Source organism: Cetorhinus maximus, chromosome 6 (assembly GCF_964194155.1).
Source record: "Cetorhinus maximus chromosome 6, sCetMax3.hap1.1, whole genome shotgun sequence".
NCBI classification, from domain to species: domain Eukaryota; kingdom Metazoa; phylum Chordata; class Chondrichthyes; order Lamniformes; family Cetorhinidae; genus Cetorhinus; species Cetorhinus maximus.
In genome coordinates, this window is record NC_135884.1 from 118,647,283 (window position 1) to 118,669,303 (window position 22,021).

The 22,021-nt window shown below is 40.1% G+C and overlaps 1 protein-coding gene across 4 annotated transcripts in view; it reads left to right on the top strand.

The window, feature by feature from the left end:
- uri1 (URI1 prefoldin like chaperone) overlaps positions 1-22,021 on the top strand; it is a 56,596-nt gene that overhangs the window by 11,404 nt on the left and 23,171 nt on the right. For all 4 annotated transcript variants that reach the window (XR_013576927.1, XM_078544377.1, XM_078544379.1 and 1 more), the window contains exons 4-5: positions 1,836-1,971; positions 16,598-16,680. Coding sequence is in view for 3 of the 4 variants with exons in the window: in XM_078544377.1 (XP_078400503.1) it covers positions 1,836-1,971; positions 16,598-16,680 (219 nt within the window). In the remaining variant the exon portion in view is untranslated. The remainder of the gene's footprint in view (positions 1-1,835; positions 1,972-16,597; positions 16,681-22,021) is intronic.

The window sequence follows — 22,021 nt, forward strand, 5'->3', positions numbered from 1 at the left end:
CCCTTTCCGCAAACATTCACTCCCTCCACCACTGACGCACAGTGGCAGCAGTGTGTATAAGATGAACTGCAGAAACTCAACAAAGCTCACCTTTCAAACCCACGACCACGACCATCGAAAAGGATAAGGCCAGCAGATAGATGGGAACATCACCACCTGGAAGTTCCCCTCCAAGCCACTCACCATCCTGACTTGGAAATATATCGCCATTTCTGCACTGTTGCTGGGTCAAAATCCTGGAACTCCCTCCCTAACAGCACTGTGGGTACACCAACACCATGGACTGCAGCAGTTCTAGAAGGCAGCTCAGCACCACCTTTACACGGGCAATTAGGGATAGGCAATAAATGCTGGCCTAGCCAGCGAGGCCCACGTCCTATAAATGAATAAAAAACATTCTTTGGTTCCTATGAAATATTTAATGTCACATTGGAAAATCTACCTTACTTTCTATCCCCTCAACTTTTCTTCCTCCCTCTTTTGAGTTGACCTAAGCTATAGCTTTATATTGCCATCATTCGAGGTGTTTTGATGGAGTGAAGTTATGGGCACTGGCTGGTGGCTTTGTTCTTTCCATTTTTTGTGGCTAACTTTCTTTGCCTCCTGATGATGCTGGGCTATGGTTTTTATGCTGCCCTCCAATGCTTCACCTAGGTGGAGATTATTCATGCATGTCCATAGATGGTGATCTACCTTTGGCTATTCAAGTATAAAATGTGTCACAGTCGAACACAATCTTGTCTATGCTCCCATAAGGCTTCTAGATAGTAATCAAGGATGAGAAAGAACTTGGTACAAACCAAGTACTGAATGTGGAACTTTCCTGGTCTGTTTGGCTGAATCAGTCACTGCTTTAACAGAGAGTCATCAGGAAAGCCCAGCTACTTGGTTTTAACATGATTGAAACAGTTAAACATGTTAACGTTTTAGCCAAGAGGCTCATTTTATTTTCCTACCTAGTTTGTGGATCAGTAAATATTTGTTCTTAATTTGTTATTTTAAGTGAAAGTATTTAGTTGTCAAGTTTTGACTTGTTTTCTACAGAATTCTTAAATTTATGCACCAGTATTTTAATTGTTTGAGACAGATTTGTCATTAAAATATTTCAATTAAGATGTTTCTTTCTAGAGCCCTGATTAAATCAAATATATGTATATATATTTAGAGCCCTGATTATATCATATATATATATTTTTAAAAACATTCACAATGCGGGCATTTATTACCCGTCCCTAGAGGCCCAATACTATTGAGTGGCTTGTTAGGCCAGAGGCCAGTTAAGAGCTGAGCTGTGGGATTGGAATTACATATAGGCCAAATCGTAAATACCGAACAAGTTCGATTTTACGATAATCATGATCGCTAATTTTTAAATTTCTGACATTTTGAATTGAATTTAAATTTTCAAGCTGCCATGGTGGGATTTGAATCATGTTCTCTGGATTATTAGTGTTAATTTAATTAATTTGGACATAGAAGTACTATTTTGGTTGCTTAGTTTCAGTAACTTAAATCTGAAAGGAGAGAAGAAGGTAGTTGGGGTATTGCTGATGTTTATAAATTTTCAGCCCAAGTTAGAAAAACAGCATTCTATTCTTTGTAATACTTTTGAAAATTGGAAGTGCGGATGCCCTCAAGACTTCTATTTAATGTATAGATTATTTTTCTACACTTAGATTATTTTCTCAAACTCTGGTAGATAAAGGGTTTTATAAGTGGTTATTATAAAGAATTTACGTTGCAGCTTTGTTTTATTTTTTAAAAAGTTGAAATACAGAACATTCAATTCATAATATGGATTTGTTGATGTAATTTTTTAATTTCATAATTAACAGGTTCCATTTGGCCCACTTGCATTTATGCCAGGACAGTTAATCCACACAAATGAAGTCACCGTTTTACTGGGTGACAATTGGTTTGCAAAGTGCTCTGCAAAGCAAGCTATTGGCCTGGTGGAGCACAGGAAAAAACGTGAGTTACTTTAAAATTTAAAGCTTGAGTATATTATGTAGATGATAAATTGAAACTTGATACTAGGCTTTACCTCGAGTCCAACTCTATTGACCTCTCCACCACCTCTAAATTGTCAGATCGCTTGTTCTGGATAAGCTGAAATTTTCTCTCAATTAAATATTGGGAAGACAAAAGCTATTGTCTATGCAGCCCATCACAAACTCCGTTTCCTTGCCAGTGACTGAATCCCTCTCACTGGAAGCTGTCTTAAGGCTGAACCCTGCAGTTCACAGCCTTAGTGTTACTGTTGCTGCTGAAATGAGCTCCCTACCACATATTGGTGCCATCACAAAGACCGCTTATTGCCACCTCCGTATTATCACCAGGCTCTGCCCTTACCTCAATTTACCTGCCGCTGAAACCCTGAACCATGCCTTTGTTGCCTCCTGAATTAACTATTCCAACACTTTCTGCAGCCACTACAGTTATACCCACCGTAAACTTGAGACGATTCAAAACTTTACTGTCCATGATCTAACTCGCACCGTCTCACTCACCCATCTTTCCTAAGCTACTTGAACTATATTAACTCCCTCCAAGGTCTGCTATTCCCTATTTCTGTAATCCCCTCCAGCCCAACAACCCCTTCCCTCCATTACTGCAGCACCAGTGCACGTGCCTTTGGTTGTCAAGGCCTTGAGCTCTGAAATTTCTCTCCCTCTCTCTACTTCTCTTTCCCCCTTTAAGGCACCCCTTAAAACTCACCTCTTGCCAAGTTCTGGCCTAAATCTGATGTAGCTCAGTGTCCAGTTTTGTTTGATAACACTCCTGTAAAGTGTCTAAATACAAGTTGTAACAAAAGAGAATTAACTTGCTGTAATTCAGACCATGTTTTTCATGCTGTGACAAATGAGATTTTTTTTTTCATGATAGAATCTCAACTATAACAGATATCTAATTCCAGATAGACAATCTATGTACATCTGAGGGTAGGCTCAGAGTGCATTTTTTCTACATACACATAGTCTGAGCTTCACCTATTCCCAGGGGCATTGCTGAGGTTTTGCTCAACTCCTTGTTCTTCCATTGAGAGGAATGATCTGAAGAATATGCTCAGATGTTTAGTCAGAGTATATTGTTTTGAAGTAACAAGGACACAGCTGTGAAGCAAAAAACATTTAGTGCAAAACATTGAAGGACTGCACCTGTATCTTTACATTTCACATGCACCCATATTGGTCCTGGTTCACTCAATTGTACAAGCCACAATTCACTCATCATTTGCAGGGTTTTTGACTAAGGAGAATTAAGTTGTAGTTTATTTATAGGAGAATGAAGTGGTCATGTCAGTGGAAGATTTTGCAAACGACATATTTGTTTAAACTCCAGTTCAAAGGATAAGTTGAGCTAATTCAGTGGGAAATGGAATTTAATTGATCAGAAATTACTTTGTAATGACATTGTTTTAGTTCTAATTAAATTGTATATGTAGAATTAAAAATACAACCCATTATTCAATAAAGGAGGGAGAAACTAGGTAACTATAAAATTGTCAGATATCAGTTGCAAAATTACTCATCTTTCATTAAGGACAGAGACTGAACCCTTGGGTAAGCATGAGCAGGTCAGAGCATAATGTGTGGAAGATTGGTCATGTCTGACTAATTTAGTTGACTTTTTTTGAGGGGGTCACTAGTATGATACTTATTGAATAGTTATGGATGTGTTTGGACTTCTGAAAACATTTGATAGGGTTGCACATAAGATTGTTAGCAAAAGTGAAACTGCGCAGAATTGTGGCATGGGTCAGTAATTGGTTGGGAGGTAGGAAACAGAGCACGAATAAAAGGAATGTTTTCTGGCAGGATGTGTGTGTATATATTATATATAATTGCTTGAATAAAGGAGTAGAGAGTTGTATACAGTGTCAGGGTTTGCAGAGGATACTTAAGTTAGGCATAGTAAGTTGTGTAGATGGAAGCAAAAAGTTAGAAAAGAACATAGACTAAATGAGTGGGTAAATTTGTGACAAAGTTCAAGGTTGGGGGAGGTTTGAGGTTATACACATAATATTCTGATTTGTGTCTCAACTATTCATAGTGGTAAGGAACTTATGTTCACAACACAAATCACTAAAAACTAGTGCACAGGTAGAAAATATATTCAAAAATGTTAGCTTTTATCTTGAGTAATTGGAACTCGAGCACAGAAGTGACTCTTCAATTGTACAGAGTCTTGATCAGACCATATCTGGATTACTGTATTCAGTTTTGGGTACCAAACCATTGAAAATTAAAACAAAAAATCGAATAAAGAAAATCAGAATGACCACCTTTCGCTGTCACTTATTCCCTAAATATTGTTTGCTGTCTCCTTCCCTTATGAATCTGAGCTGAACCTCCTCCAAGAATCATATTAGAGTTGAAAGGTTAAATTATGAGAGCAGGTGGTATAAACTTGGTTTGTATTCATTTGAGTTTAGAAAGTTGAGGCATGATCTAATCAAGGTGCTTGAAATGATAAAGGGATTTGATAGGGTAGGCAAAGAGGAACTTTCAACTGTTGGGGAAAATCCAGAATAAGAGCCATAACTCAAAGTGAAACCTGAACCAGTTAGGAGTGAAATCAGGAAGCATTTTTTCACGTATATAGTAATGGAATCAGGAACTTAATGCCCAAAAAAACCTATGGATGCTTGGCCAATTGAAATTCCTGTGTCAGGTCAGTAGATTTGGTAAGCACATCAGGGAATATGGAGAAAATGTGGGTAAAGGGAGTTGGGGCATAGATTAGTCGTGATCTAATTGAATGTCAGACAAACTTTGGGCTTGAATGACTTAAGCTGTTCCATGTACAGGAATGTTCAATTGTGTACAGGGCATACCATTTATTTATGATCTTCCACATGTATACCATTTAATTTTTCAACATTCAGAAATATACAGCTTTCTTAAACAACTCAGCATACCAATTTCTAGAAAGTGATTTTGTGCTGAAAATTAAGCTTTTTTAGAAATAACTTGTGGCATAATAAGGAATTAGCCATAGTCCACAAAGGACCATGGGCATCTTTCTCCATTAGAGAAAGACAGTTGTTAGTGCATTTATAATTTCAGCATTTTTGTAGTTTATATTTTTAATCACATATCTAATCAGTTTTATATTTCTTCATGTTCAGATTTGCCTTAAAATGACATTTTATGTTGTCAGTGATTTGGTTGACTGCCAGTTTAATATTTATTAAAGGTATAGCATTTTCCAATAACTTCAACCTCCCACCTAAAGCTGTTCTTTAGATCCAGACATAGTAATTCATATTACCTTTTTGAGTTAAGCAAAAATATTCCAGAACCTTAACCTTTTCCCTGACCTCCAGCGTTTAACAACCGCAGACATGGTTTTACATTATTATTTGACCATGCTTGGTTGAAATCTGTCAAACTGCTCTTGAGTTATTAGACTGTCTGACCTTTCCAAAACCTAAGATATGTGGCTTCAAGGTTCAGGCTTGCTATGGTAACCATACCAATTTGCTGCTGTGTTAAAAGGCCTAATTGTTGCAGAAATTTAATAATCTAGAGCAAACTTTAAGGCTGTATGATTTTATGAAATGTTTGCCCTGTCTTTCCTTTGTTTATGCAGTCATAATGCTGCATTTTTCAATTTCCTGATTTGAAGTGAACTTTTGTTTTCTTTACTGCATTAGGAGTTTCTTTACCAACTGTTAGAAATAGGATTTTGAAGTCCCTTTTATGTTTTTGAACATGGTGTTTATTATATAAATTATATTTTGGACAGAAATACTAGCCATTTAACAATTCCATTTTATGCCTTAAGTGTGTGTGTATTATGTAACATATGTTCAAGTTCCAGGGGCAATAATGAGTGGTTTATATTAGAACTTGTCGGTTAAATTGTAGATCAAATGTTTGCTAAGTAGCAATGAAGAATTAGTAGTTGGGAAAAAATTGAGCAATCAAATCAATCCTTTTATTTGAGACATACCAATGCAATGCGGCAAGTAGCAGAAAATATCACTAAGTGCCAGGAACAAGCAATGAAATTACGCCAACATTTTATAAAGTTGGTTTGAGTTGCAGTCGTGAATTTCACTATCAGAAAACTAACCTGTAGAATTTTTGTTTTGTTTCACTAGCTTATTTTGTTATCGCTAACAATTCAGAATAACATACTTAGTCTGAATAAATGCTTTTTGGACAGCCTGTTTTCTACCTCACCATTTCATCCTGCTCCAGATTCTTATTGCCTCGGAAGTCCATACAGAGGGTTTTCTGGCCCACCTGCTTGTTAACCTAGACCCAAACATTTTCAAGCCCATTCCCCCATATTCACCTGTCTCCACTGCTTTCCAAAGTTCTTGCTGGCTTAGTTTGAGTGCTTCTCAACTTGTCTGCCAACTCAATCCTGAACAGTGATTGCCTTTCTATACCAAGTGCATCCCAACCCTTTGGTGTGCTGGCGTGCCTGTACAGATCCCTCAAGTTGTTCCTGTTGCTTGTCTGAATAGATACTTTCTGGCTTGTTGAGATGGAAAAGATGCAGTGAGAGATAGAAGAACCAAGTGACACAAGTGCAGTGGGAGAGCTACAGAGAGAAGCACAGAAGTGACTTAGGATTGGATTGTTGGATCCTTGGTTGGAGGATAAACAGCCAAGAAAATTTATTCAGAGGGCTTAAAATACCGGTTTAGAGAATTTTGTGACATATTGCCAAATTTGGATGTGTTAATTGAGTGAGCCATTTGCAGAGTTAGCTTCCAAATATCAGAAAAATGTGTATCCACCCTTAGCCCCTCTCAATTGGTATGTTGCCCAGACGTTTTTAATCTCACTTCGTCTCATTCAAAAACATCATTGCTGTTTCTTTAGCTGTGGGTCCTCTTTCACATAGCTGTTGCCCCTTCGTGCCATTAGTAACATCTCAGCCAGCATGATAGCTCCATTGCACTGCTAGTTGACATCTCTGCCTCATTCCCCACTCAGCTATTTTTATACCCCATCTACCATCTTTCTAATCTCCCCACCCCTCATTGCTAACTGGATTCCCAGGCTCCAAACCACCTGAGCCCTCCCATTGGTTGTCTACCATTTGCGTGTTTCAGCCTTGACCAGTGACTGCTGCTAGACCTCAATCACCCTAAAGTCCTTCCAGCCCTGGACTGTAAATCTGACCATATAGTCTCAAACCAGCAATTTTCCCCAACAAACCTCATGATTATGGCCCTCCCTTGCTCAAAGCCCAAATTCTGCCCTTCTGGCGGTTGTACTGTTGCTGTTCCTTAACCTAATTTCTCTCGATCGTACTTCTTGTAGCATCTCTCTCAAGTTCCTTTCCCATCAGACATCGACCTGATATATATTGCCTCCTATTTTTTTGTGTACACAATGTCTTAACAAAAAAAAGAGGCAGGGGATAGATTTGAGTACATTAGTAAAAGAAATGAAAAACACCCTGACAGGATGACAAAAGCAAGGATATTGACCTTTTAATAAAGAATAGAATATCCTCTGGAAAATCTAGTTCATAATTCATATGATTTAGAATATAACTTCTAGTTTTACAAATTAGTTAACTGTAAGATAATTGGAAACACTTGGTTAAGAAATTGGTATGCATCTCAAGTGAATGCAGTTCAAACAATCCTGAAGTTAATTAGTTAAAGGCTAACCTATGTTTATCTTCAAGGTCAGAGTTAGAAGTATAAACACTGAACAATGGATGACCCATTTTTGGACCTCTTGGTTGAGCCATGGTGTCTATTGTTACTCCATAGAAGCAAAAGCTAGCAAATATGGGGTAAGGGTTATAAAACTGCATTAGAGATAGACATTATTTATATGGGTTGCAGAAACAGAGTTGTGTTGAAGGTAAAATAATTAATTACGTTTGTTTGAGACCATCCCAAAGCATGCCATGTTGTCATCAAGTTGACCTGTGGGGGTAGAAGGTTATTTTGTTTGTTATCCGCGTATGTGCACTGACAGAAACAGTCAGTCCAATTTGGCAACAGACAGAGGGAGTTGCAAAGTTGGTCTTGTGCAGGCTGCAACTCAAATTGGAAAAAGCCAAAGGAAATGAACCGCATTTAAGCAGAGAAAACATTAACTTTCTTGTTCACTGCATGGAATGCAGGAGGGGGCTTGAGCTTGGTTTAGAATTAATAAGGGGGAAAGAAGCTGGAAAATTTGTCAAATTTGAAGCTAGAGGACGACATCTATAGAAGTCCTCATAGAGCCTTGTGGCAGAAAGTAGTCAGCAGAGTTAGCTTGGAAGCTGTGAGAAGGCAGTTGGGTATCTGCTGGCGACCAGAACAAGGAGCCAAGGTATCCACAATCGTGAGGTATTAAACAAAAGCTGGAGGTGCGCTTATCCAAAAAGCTAATGGAAGGGTCCCCATAAAATATTATTTCAGAGGATAGTTGAAACTGAGGAGAATTAAAGTGAATTTGGGAGGGCTGTGGCATATTTTTTGGGCTGGTACCGAAAGAAGTGAATGAACCTTCAAGGTTATTGTAAAGTATGAGGGAATTCTTGGGAGGGAAGTAAAAAGTAGAACCGAGTTAATAGTATAAGTAATTATAACCTATGGTATTAAGTTAATAGTGCTAGCCTTTTTAATTGAATACAATAAAGCTTGTTTTTGTTTAAAGATGTTAAATCTTGTGGCATAGTTCTGTCGTTTCACTGCTGGGTGTTCGCATTTCTTTTTAAATGTTAATGGTCCCTAACAGAGTCATAATGCCTAACTCGCCTGTGATCAGTGAAAGAGAGCCTTATGCTTTCTTTGTATAGATTTGAGATGAACTGTTACAGTCAAGATGTGCGTGCAAATTTGAGAATTTTTTAAAAAGGAGGAGCAAGTCAGCTATTTAATGCACAGGGAAGATTCACAGCAACAAATGCCTGCAAGTTTACGGTTTCCTATTACGTTTTCAATAAAAAGAGAATGCTGGTTTGACCTCTGGTTGGAGAATCGTGCTTAAAACAGTTAATCTCTATTTGATCTAAGAAGGTACTACAGTTATACTTTCTGTTTTAAAGGCACACTCAAAATTGGATACATTAGCATCAAAATAATGCTTTGTATGGCATAGAATTCCTCCTTATTTCAGTCCAAAATGGCCTATCTTTTATTCTGAGACTGTGTCCCCTGGTTCTGGACCCCTAAGTCATTGGAAATATCTTTCCTGCATCTACTCTGTTAAGCCCTATAAAAATTTTGTATGCTTCAATGAGATCACCTTTCTTCCTTTTAAACGCTAGAGAATACAGGCCCAGTATCCTCAAATCTCTCCTCATAGGACAATCTCGCCATCCCAGGGATCAGTCTGGTGAACCTTTGTTGCACTCCCTTTATGGCAAGTATATACTTCCTTGGGTAAATAGATCAAAACTGTACACAGCACTCCAGGTGCAGTCTCACCAAGGCTTTATACAATTGCAGAAAGACGTCTTTACTCCTGAGCTCAAATCCTCTTGCAATAAAGGCCAACGTACAGTTTGCCTTCCTAATTGCTTGCTGCACCTGAATGTTAGCTTTCAATGACTTATGAATAAGGACACCCTGGTCCATTTAGATGTCAACACTTCCCAACCTTTGACCACTTAAGAAATACTCCACATTTCTGTTTTTCCTGCCAAAGTGGATAACTTCACATGTTTCCACATTATATTCCATCTGCCATGATCTTGCCCATTCATTTAACCTTTCTAAATCCAATTCATGCTTCTTTGCATCCTTCTCACATACTTTTGCGTCATCAGCAAACTTGGAAATATTACATTTGGTCCCCACATCCAGCTCATTGATATGGATTGTGAATAGCTGGGCCCAAGCACCGATCCTTGCACTACCCCAGTAGTCACAGCAAGAGCAGAATTCAGCGACAGTGGAAATATAGTTCCAAATTAGGATGGTGCGTGGCTTGCTGGGGAACTTGCAGGTGTTCCCAGGCATCTGCTGCACTTGCCCTTCAAGGTGTCAGAGGTCGCAGGTTTGAAAGGTGCTGTCGAAGGAGCTGCAGTGCATCTTGTATATGGTAGATACTGCTGCGGAGGGACTGAATGTTTAAGTCGGCGGATGGGGTGCCAATCAAGCAATTAGCTCATGGCATGCGGGCATCGCTGTCTCAGCAATTGTTGCCCATACCTAATTTCCCTGTTCAAAGTCCCCGGTCATTTAAGAGTCAACCACATTACTGTGGATTTGGAGTCACGTGTAGGCCCGATATCCTTCCCCAGATGGGTTTTTATGACAATCGGCAATGGCTTCAGATTTTTATTGAATTCAAATTTCACTATCTGCTGTGGTGGGATCATTCCCCTGGGTCTCTGGAATACTAGTCCAGTGACAATACCACAATGCCACTGCCTTCCCCTTTATGGTGTCAAGTATTGTTAGAGCTGCACACATCCAGGCAAATGGAGAGCATTCCATCACTTCTGACTTGTGCCTTGTAGATGGTGGACAGGCTTTTGGAGAGTCAGGAGTTGAGTTACTTACTGCAGAATTTCCAGCCTTAGACCTGCTCTTGTGGTCACTGTATTTATGTGGTTAGTCCAGTCCAGTTTCTGGTCAGTGGTAACCTCCAGGATGTTGATAGTTGTGGGGGGGTTGGCAGTGGAATTCAGTGATGATAATGCCATTGAATGTCAAGGAGAGATGGTTAGATTTTCTCTTATTGGAGATGGTCATTGCTTGGCACTTGTGGCAAGTAACATTTACACCACACATCAGCCCAAGCCTGAATATTGTCCTGGTCTTGCTGCATATGGACATGGACAACTTCAGTACCTGAGGAGTCCTGGGTGGTATTGACCATTGTGCAATCATCAGTAAACCTGATCTTATGATGGAGGGAAGGTCATTGGTGATGCAGCTGAAGGTGGTTGGGCCCAGGACACTAACCTGAGGAATTCTTGCAGTGATGTCCTGGAACTGAGATGATTGACCTCCAACAATTACAGCCATCTTTCTTTGTGCTAGGTATGACTCCAGCCAGTGGACAATTTTCCCTTTGATTCTCATTTACTCCAGTTTGGCTCAGGCTCCTTGATGCTACACTCAGCCAAATGCTGGCCTTGATGTTGAGGGCAATCACTCTCATTTCACCTCTTGAGTTCAGCTCTTTTTCCCATGTTTGGACCAAGGCTGTAATGAAGTCAGAAGCTGTGTGGCCCTGGTGAAACCCAAACTGAGCGTCAGTGAGCAGGTTATTGCTGTGTATGTGCTGCTTGATAGCACAGTTGATGCCGCCTTCCATCACTTTACTGATGATCGAGAGTAGACTGATTGGGTGCTAATTGGCTGTGTTGGATTTGTCATTTTTGTTTTTGTGTACAGGACATAACTGGGCAATTTTCCGCATTGCCAGATAGATGCTAATTCTCTAGCCGTACTGGAGCAGATTTTAAAACATGTATGCAGAGAGAATAGTTCCTCTTGTGGAAGAGGACAATTAGCAGTACAGTAGGGAATTCAGAAGAAACTTTAGGCAAAGAATGGTGAGAATGTGGAGCCTGCAACCCCAGAGGGTAATTGAAGCAAATAGTGTAGATGCATTAAAGGAGAAGCTAGACAAACATATGCGGGAGAAGGGAGTAGAGGGCTATGATAGATTCAGATGAGGAAAATTGGGAGGAGGCCTAGGTGGAGCATAAACACCAGCATGGACTGGTTTGACCTGTTTCTGTAGTGTAGTGTAAATATGTAACTCTGTAAAGTTGATAAATTACCAGGATGACGTGGTATGCATCATGACGATACTGCGGAAAGTACGGGTGGGAATTGTAGATGTACTGGCAATAATCTCTCAATTCTCCTTGGATACTGAGATGGTGCTGGAAGACTGGAGAATTCCAAATGTTAGACCTTGTTCAGAAAAGGGTGCAAGGAGAAGCCCAGCAACTACAGGCCAGTCAGTTTCGCCATGGTGGTGGAGAAACTTTTAGAAATAGTTAATCCAGGACAAAATTAACAGTCACTCGGATCAATGTGGATTAATTAAGCAAAGCCAGCATGAATTTAAGAGTAAATTGTGATTAACTTGATTAAGTTTTTTGCTTGGGTAATGGAGAGGGTTGATGAGAGTAATGTGGTTGCTGTGTACATGGATTACCAAGAGGCTTTTGATTGCCACCTAACAGGCTTCTCAGCAAAGTTAAAATCTATGGATTAAAAGGGACACTAGCAGCATTGATGCAAAGCTGGTTGCGTGACAAGAAACAGTACTGGTGATTGGTTGTCTATTTTTTTTCCAGACTTGAGGAAGATATAGGGATTCCCCAGCGGTCGGTATTAGGACCGCTGCCTTTCTTGATCTATATTAATGATTTAGGCTTGGGTATTCAGGGCACAATTTCAGAATTTCCAGATGAGAGAAAATTTGGAAGTATTGTGAATTGAGGAGGATAGATGTGGATTTCAAGGGAACATAGACAAGCTGGTGGGATGGATGAACACTGGCAGATGAAATGTAATGTCGAGAAGTGTGAAGTACATTTTGGAAGGAAGAGCAAGGAAAGGCAATATAAGAGAAAGGAAACAATTCTAAAGGGATTGCAGGAGCAGAGGGTCCGGGGACATAGATGCACAAAACTGTGAAGGTTGGCAGGGCAGGTTGAGAAAGCAGTTAATAAGGCATAGGGGTTCCTGGGCTTTATAAATAGTGGCATACAGTACAAAAATAAGGAAGTAATGGTGAACCTTCATAAAACACTGGGTAGGACACCACACCTTAAAAAGGATGTAAAGGCATTAGAGTGGGAGCAGAAAAGAGTTACAAAAATGGTTCCAGACATGAGAGACTGCAGGTATAAGGATAGATTGGAAAAGCTGGGACTGTACAATCGATAAAGAGAAACTGCTCCAGTTAGTGGAAATGTTGAGAACTAGAGGGCACTGGTTTAAGGTGAATGGCAAAAAAAACCAAAGACGGCATGAGGAAAAACTTGTCTACACGATGAGTCGTTAGGATGTGAAGTGCACTGTCTGGGAGTTGGTGGAGGCAGACTTAATCGTGGCTTTCAAAAGAATACTGGATTATTACCTGAACAGAGAAAATTTGCAGGGTAATGGGGAGCAGTTTGGAGATTGGGATTAGTTGAATTGCTCTTGCAGGGTGAACATGGACATGATGGACCAAATGGCCTCCTGTGCAGTAACCATTCTAGATATTTTGAAGCCCATGGGAGAGATTTCAGCATATTTGAAGAGGAAATACTTAATTTTATTATGCAGCAAAACTCCTCTATACCATATATTGGACTTCAAATATACTTTTCACCAGCTTATTTCCTCACCATCTTGTATAGTTACATTTAGACTGCTGTGGTAAGAACTTTAAGAAAAATAAACTAGCTCTGTGGTATTGAATTTAGTCAGGTTTCCATCAATGGGCATGAGTACTAAATTTTAGTTTTGACTTTTCCTGCTTTTAATTAGTGAACTTTTGAACCTATCTATGCATCCCAAGACTTGTCCTTAAATTTTGCATGAAAGTATTTTTTGCATGGAAGTATTTTCAGTCATTTCTCTCCATTCAAGAATGTAGAAAAATAAGTTTTATTTGGGTACTGCCTCAGCTTTCATCTACTTCAAATGTTGCTTGTTTAGCCATTTCTAATCGAACGGAGCAGAAAACAAAACACTTTGGCTTGGAATTTTTTTTCCGTAGTAGATGCTTTATCTAAACATACCATCTTCTACAAAGGAGCAAGATTACTTTGAAGTTGTTTGCAAATTGTAGTCTGCTAGTTGAAAAGAACTCAAACATGACATGGGCTCCCTAAAATCTTGGAAGGGAAATGCTCTTGATGGAAATGATGTGCTATACCAGTTAGAAGAAGTAATCTTGTGTTAGATTGGTAAAAATGTGTGCTTTAAACTACATGCAACTCTAACAATCGGTTTAGCCCAGATACATTATTTCTGATATCAGCCTATAGAAATTTAAGTTTACTTAAGTAGTTTGTTGCTATCTGACGTTGGATTGTCTATATTGGTGTTATATCTAATAGAGTAAAATTCACTGTCCCATGAGGCATTGTTTGATACATAATGTAGATATGTGCTACACTTCTCAACCAGACAACCAGACTCTTACTGAAGATTATTGGATGTAAACTAAGCTTAAACACTTCAGATTTATTGACTGGCTATAGATTGTGGTGAACTAATTCACTGAGCAGTTGATATTATTAGGTGTCCATGTGCTCAATTCACTAAGTCTAGGATTGGCCCATCAAATTGCAAGTAATAATCATGCCACACAAATGCCAGGCAATGACATTTCATACTGAGAGAATCCAAGCACCTCCCCAGGACATTCAATGGTAATATTATTGCTGAATCTCCAAAAACTCAACTGGACCAGCCAGATAAACGCCATGAATACAAGAGCAGTTCAGAGGATGGGTATTCTGTAGCACATAGCTCCGAGCCTGACTCCACAAGGCTGCCATACCACATACAAGGCACAAGTCAGGAGTGCAATGGAACATTCTCCACTTACCTGGATCGGTACAACTGCAACAACACTGAAGAACTTTGACACCATCGACTTGACTGGCACCCGTCCACCACCTTAAATATCCACCATCTATGCATTAGAAGCACAGTATTTATATCTACAAAATGCACTGAAGTAACTCACCATAGCTTCTTCGACAGCATCTCATACCCCATCCCTGACTTGGACATATATTGCTGTTCTTCCTTTGTTGCTGAGTCAAAATTCTCGAGTTCCCTATCCAACAGCATGGGTGATCCTTCACCACATAAACCACAATGGTTCAATAAGCAGCATCACCACCACCTCTCAATGACAGTTAGGAATGTGGCAGGCAGTGCTGTCCTTGCTAGTGACCTAGGAATTTTTTTTTACTGAAAGCAAGTGCACATCTACAAAAAGTAATCAAGTGGCTAGTTGGATGTTGGCCTTTATCTCAGGTGGTTGGAATTTAAAGTTGAGCAGTACTGAGTTTGTTTAGACACAAAAATCAGGGAAGATCTATTGAACTTGGCAGGAGTATAGCACAGATTCACTAGAATGATAACCGGGGCTTAAATGGTTAAATTGAGGACAGATTGCATAAGCTTGGCTTATTCTTTTGAGTTTAGAAAGTTGTGTAATCTAATTGAGGTTTTTAAAATGAAGGAATTTGATTGGATAGAAACAGATAAACTGTTTTCTCTGGGGGGAATCCTGAACAAGAGGCTCACTAATTTAAGTATTAGAGTAGGCCATGTAGGAATGAAATCAGGAAGTACTTTTTCACAAAGGGTAGTGGAAATCTAGAACTTGCTCTCAAAAAAGGCACCAGATGTCAGGTCATTTGAAACTTTCAAGCCTGAGATCAATAGATTTTTGTTAGTCATGTGATTCAAGGGGCATGGAAGAAAGGTGGGTAAATTGAGTTGAAAAATAGATCAGCCATGACATAACTGCCTGTTAGAAGAGGCTTGAGGGTCTGAAAGTTCCTATTACTCACCAATGTCCTGTTAAAATAATGCCAATAAAGCAGGTTTATTCCTCATAAATTAGTCAACTAAAGATACTGTTTTCCTGTTTCTGAAAATAGTGTTCATAGCTGAAAGTAGCCTTAGTACATAATGAATCTATTTATTAATTTCCAACAGTAAATTATCTCCAATCCATAAGTTAATGTCGTAAATGAAGCTTAACATGCTGTTATTTATGAACTAATGGGTTGCTGTTCTCCATATAATTTGGTAAGGAAGGTAATAAGGCCACTTTTAAAAAGGCCATTTTTGAAGAATAGAATAGAAAAGCGGTGAACTTGTGTGGATCCTTGTTTAGACACAGTGTGCTGTGATCAGTTCTGGTCTCCGTATTATAGACAGGACATAGAGGAAAAGGTGCGAATAAGATTTACAAGGATGATCTAACTGAGAGGTTGTACTTATTGGGAAAGGTAGAATAGCCTGGGACTTGGGGGTGCTCTGATAGAGATTTTTAAAATTATGAAGGGGTCTGATAGAGTATAGTGGAGCATATGTTCCCATTTGTGAGGGAGACCAAAACTAGGGATCATAAATATAACAGTCACTAATACATCTGGTAAAGAATTCCAGTCAGCAGTTAGAACGCGGTACCTGCTAACACAAGCAGCAGAGGTAAATTGCATAGATGCTTTTAAATTGAAGCTAAATGAACACGATAGAGAAATAAATAAAAGACTATGGTGATAGTTAAACAAAGAGGGGCAGGAGGTGGCTCGTGTGAAGCATGAAGGCTGGCTTAAACCTATTGGGCCGGATGGCCTGTTTCTGTAATAAAAACAAAATGCTGGAAAAACTCAGAAGGTCTGGCAGCATCTGTGGAGAGAGAAACAGAGTTAACATTTTGAGTCCATGTGACTTCTTCAGAGCCTGTTTCTGTGGTGTACATTGTGTAATTTTATGTAATTGGCAAGTGGAGTACATACAAATCTTGGAGCTACTAACTTTGTAACATGCTGACCTTGAAGCCTTAGCACTATTCCTTGAATGATCTTTTTCATAAACTACTCTGTATACGGCATCTTCTAAAACACTTTTTAACCAACCTCAGTTTTCTTCACTGAATAATAAACATTAAATCCATCATATTTTTATTTTCAGATGTACAAAAAGCACTGGATGATCTTCACAAAGTTATGAACAACTTTGAATCCAGGGTTGAGTTCACTGAAATGGAGAAGCTGGTAAGCAATGTTTTTGCTATTTTCAGTTGGCCCAGTTAACCACAAATACATTGTTGATCCTGTCCACAAGGATATATACTGCATTGTAAGATGTTATAAATAAGCAGTGTTGTGGCCAGCCCTGAAACATGGAAGTAAGTTACAGCTAGAGCAAGCTGAAAGAAGGTATTCATGTATTAATCGCCATGCTGAATGATGGGGCATTGTGAAGTAATTGGCTGCTTTGCTTTAGTGGTTGAAATTCTGGTACAATGGCTTGGACTCAGCAGCAGAGATACTTATTCTGACCTCTTTGGTGGGTGTAAAAGTTTAAAATCATGAAAAGAATTGATGAGATGTATTGGAAATACCTTTTTGCTCAACACGTGACTTAGATTATCTTGAGTAATTTCGAACACTTAAGGAGTAATGGAGTTTATGGAATAGTAGATAATGAATGTTAATCTTTAAAAATAAATGGGTCCTGAATCAAAAAAGGGGTATAGGGGTACCAGTTTGAGGCTGAGGCGAGAGGGCAACCCCGAGCCAGGCAGTCAGCAGCACCTAGAGGAGAATGCGAGAGGACAACCTCGAGCCAGGCAGTCAGCAGCACCTAGAGTTAAGTACGAGAGGAGGACCCTGAGCCAGACAGGCAGCAGGACCTGGCATCTAACATACAGGGGAAACATAAGTTCATTGGTTAGTGAGAAACTGCTGTTAGGGAGTGTCATTGAGTAGCTGATAATTAGAAAAGCACATTCTTTTTAAAAGAAGGGGCTGCTTAGATTTAAGTAAGAAACACAATCAATAGGGAAATGAAGTTAAGTTGAGGCCAGGTAAAATAAAGTCACATAAGTAAGTCAGAGTAAAATAAAGTTAATGCAAAGGAAGTAAATTGAAGCCATGGCAGGACAGCTTGGTCATGTGGAATGCACATCTTGTAATATGTGGGAAGTTGTGGGTGCTACTCGCCTAGATAACCACATGCAGAAAGTGTCACCAGCTGCAGAGTCTTGAGCTCTGGGTTTCGGAGCTTGAACGGCAGCTGGAGTCACTGTGGCGCATCTGTGAGGCTGAGCGCTACAAGGATAGCACGTTCAGAGAGGTCACACTGCAGCTTAGGAGTCTGGAGGCAGAAATGGAATGGGTGACTGCGAGGCAGCCCAAGAAAATTAGGCAGGTGGTGCAGGAGTCCCCTGGGGTTCCGCTTGCCAATTGGTTTTTCATTTTGGATACCGGTCAGGGCATTGGTTCCTTGGAGGAGTGCAGTCAGAGCCAAATTTGTGGCACCACAGGCAGCTGTGCACTACGGGAAGGGAGAAAGAAGAAGGGAAGAGCAGTAGTAATAGGGGATTCATTAGTTAGGGGAACAGACGAATGTTTCTGTGGCCGTAGATGTGACTGTAGGATGGTATGTTGCCTCCCTGGTGCCAGGGTCAAGGATGTTATGGAGGGGCATTCTTCCAGGGGAGGGTGATCAGCCAGAGGTCTCCATGTTGGTACTAATGACTTGGATAGGAAAGGGAATGAGGTCCTGAAAGGATACCTTAGGGAGCTAGGAAGGAGATTGAAAAGCAGGACCTTTAAAGCAGTAACCTCAGGATTACTCCCAGTCCCCGTGCAAGTGAGTATAGAAATTGGAGAATTGAGCGAATAAAGACGGCTGGAAAGCTGGTGTAGGAGGGAGGGCATCAGATTGCTGAGGCATTGGGACCGATTCTGTGGGACCTATACAAGTCGGATGGTCTACACCTGAGCAGGACTGGGAAAAATATGCTCGCATGGAGATTTGCTAGTGCTGTTGCAGGGTGGGGGGGTGGCGGTGTTTAAACTGAATTGGCAGGGGGCATGGGAACCTGAGGTTAAATTCAGAGCAGGGAACGGGAGATGAAGAATTAGTGAGTGACTCTGAAAGACGGAAGCAGCACAGGTTAAAAAGTGTACAGCACAGGAATTTTAAAAGTTGTATATGTAAATGCAAGGAGCATAGTAAATAAAGCCAATGAGCTGAGGGCACAGACACATGGCAGCATGATATCATTGCTATTGTGGAAATTTGGCTTAAAGAGGGGCAAAAATGGCAACATTCCTGGATATAGAATTTTCAGGCAGGATAGGGAGGGGGATAAAAATGGCAGGGGCATAGCATTATTGGTTAAAGATCAATTACAACTGTGAGGAGGGATGATATCCTAAATGAAGCATCAAATGAGGCCATATGGGTTGAGCTCAGAAATAAAAAAGCAGCCACACTGCTAGGAGTGTACTATAGACCCCCAAATAGTGGAAGGGAGTTAGAAGAGCAAATATGTAGACAGATTTCTGAGTACAAAAACAATAGGACAGTAATCGTTGGGGTCTTCAGCTACCCTGATATCATTTGGGATGTGAAAAGTGCGAAAGGCACAGAGGGTGCAAAATTCTTGAACTGCATTCAAGAGAACTTTTTTAGCTAGCGCTTAACAAGCCCAACGGGAGGGGGCGCAATGTCTAGATTTAGTCTTGGGAAATGAAACTGGGCAAGTGGATGAAGTCGCAGTGGGGGACCATTTTGGAAATAGTGACCATGATATAGTTACATTTAGCATCATTATGGAAAAGGAGAAAGAGCAGGAGTAAAAGTTCAAAATTGGGGAAAGACAAATTTTATAAGGCTGGGAGGTGAGCTGGCAAGAGTGGACTGGATACAGCTATTAGAAGGAAAAACTGTTAAATCAGTGGGAGGCATTCAAAGGCGAGATTCTATGGGCACAGTGTCGACGTGCCCCCACAAAAAGTGGTACTGCCAAATCTAGAGCCCCCTGGTTATCCAGAAGCATACAGGCCAAGATGAAGCAGAAAAAGAAAGCTTATGGTAGTCACAAAAGACTTGACACTGTAGCAATCCTGGAGGAGCATAGAAAGTGCAGGGATGAAGTAAAAATCACAATTAGGAAAGCAAAGAGAGAATACAAAAAATATTGGCAGGTAAAATCAAAGAAAATACTCAGAAGTTTTATCAGTATGTTTTGAGCAAGAGAATAACTAAGGAAAAGGTAGGGCCTATGAGAGATCTACATGCTAACTGGTGGTTTGATGCAGAAGATGTGGGCAGGGTTCTCAAATCAGTACGCTGTCTCTGTTTTCACTAAGTAGAGGGATGATGCAGACATTCTAATTAGAAGAGGAGTGTGAGACATTAGATACAATAAGCATAATGAGAGAGGAAGTACTTGAGGGACTGGCAATCTTGAAGGTGGATAAATCACCAGGACCAGATGGATTGTATCAGAGGCTGTTGAAGGAAGCCAGGGAGGAAATAGCCGATGCCCTGAGGATCATTTTCCAATCCTCACTAGATAGAAGCGAGGTCCCAGAGGATTGGAAGTCTGTGAGTGTTGTACCATAATTTAAAAAGGGTGCGAGGGATAGGCCAGAAAATTATAGGCTGGCCAATCTGACTTCGGTGGTGGGCAAATTATTGGAAACAATTCTGAGATGCTGGATAAACTGTCACTTAGAAGGCATGGATTGATCAGGGATAGTCAGTATGGTTTTGTTAGGGGAAGATCATGTTTTACTAACTTAATAGAAATTTTTGAGGAAGTAACCAGGAAGATTGATGAGGGTAGTGTAGTGGATGTTGTCTACTTGGATTTCAGTCGGGCATTTGACAAGGTCCCACATGGCAAACTGGTCAGGAAAGTGGGATCTTGTGGGATACAGGGGAAGATGGCAGGTTGGATCCAAAATTGGCTCAGTGACAGGAAACAAAGAGTAATGGTCGATAGATGTTTTTGAAAACTGTTTCCAGTGGTGTTCCACAGGACTCCGTGTTGGGGCCCTTGCTGTTTGTTGTATATATTAATGATTTTAGGCTTAAATGTGGGAGGCATGATTGGGAAATTTGTAGAATACACAAAAATTGGCCGAGTAGTTGATAGTGAAGAGGATAGCTGTCGACTCCAGAATGCTATCAATAGTTTGGTTGAGTGGGCGGAGAAGTGGCAAATGGAATTCAATCTGGAAAAGTGTGAGATAATGTATTTGGGGAGGACAAACAAAGCAAGGGGATACTCGATAAATGGGAAGTTATTGAGGGGTTGAGGAAGTGAGACCTTGGAGTGCATATCCACAGGTCCTTGAAGGTGGCAGGGCGGGTGGACAAGGTGGTCAAGAAGCATATGAAATGCTTTCCACTATTGGGTGAGGTATTGAAAACAAAAGCAGGGATGTAATGATGGAACTGTATAAAATGCTGGTTAGGCCACAGCTGGAATTTTGTGTACAGTTCTGGTCGTCACATTGTAGCAAGGACATAATTGCTCTAGAGAGTGTGCAGAAGAGATTTACAAGAATGTGGCCAGGGCTTGAAAATTGCAGCTATGAGGAGAAATTGGATAGGCTGGGGTTGTTTCCCTTAAAACAGAGGAGACTAAGGGTTGAACTAATTGAAATGTGCAAAATTATGCAGAGCCTAGATAGGATAGACAGGAAAGACTTGTTTCCCCTAACTGAGGGGTCAGTTACCAGGGGGCATAGATTTAAGGTAATTGGTAGGAGGATTAGAGGGGACTTGAGGAAAAACTGTTCACCCAGAAGGTGTTGGGTGTCTGGAATTCACTGCCTAAGTTGGCGGTTGAGGCTCAACTCATTGTAAAAAGTACCTGGATCTGCATCCGAAGTGCTGTAACCTGCAAGACAACGGACCAGATGCTGGAAATTGGAATAAAATGAGCAGCTAGTTTCATTTCTCTTTTTGGCCAGCGCAGACACGATGGGCTGAATGGCATCTTTCTGCACAGTAACTTTTCTATGGTCTTCTAAATGTCTCAAGTCTAAATGACGAGATTAACCTTGTTATGGCTCCCAATTTTTTTATATTCTGCTAAGTTCTGTTTGGGAAAACATACAGAAATAAGCAAGGAATTATTGTCTCTTGAAGGACTGTAGATGCATATTGTCCATTCTAATGTTATTAGAAATATAAAATTTCTGACACATTATGTAGTCAAGAGAGTATACTTTAAAAGTTGCAAAAAGCACCATATATTTAAATGGAATTTTCCCCTTATGCATTTTACGGGTGGAACTGTACAAAGTGTGTTCTGAAACACCGGTATATGAAAGATTTCAGAAGGCTTTAATTTTGTTTTCTAGTGTGGCCAGATTGCTTTAATTCAGGGCTCAGCCTCTAAATGTTTGTTTTTTTAACAAATATGTCATCCAAGATTTTCACTTAGCTCAGTCTTTGAAAAGTATGACATTTTCCAGAAATAGTTCAACCACCAATGTGATTATGTAGCCACTTGTAACTTACTGTCACACTCAAGCATGCCTATTCCAGAGTAAGTGTTGCTGAATGCTAAAACATAATTAACTT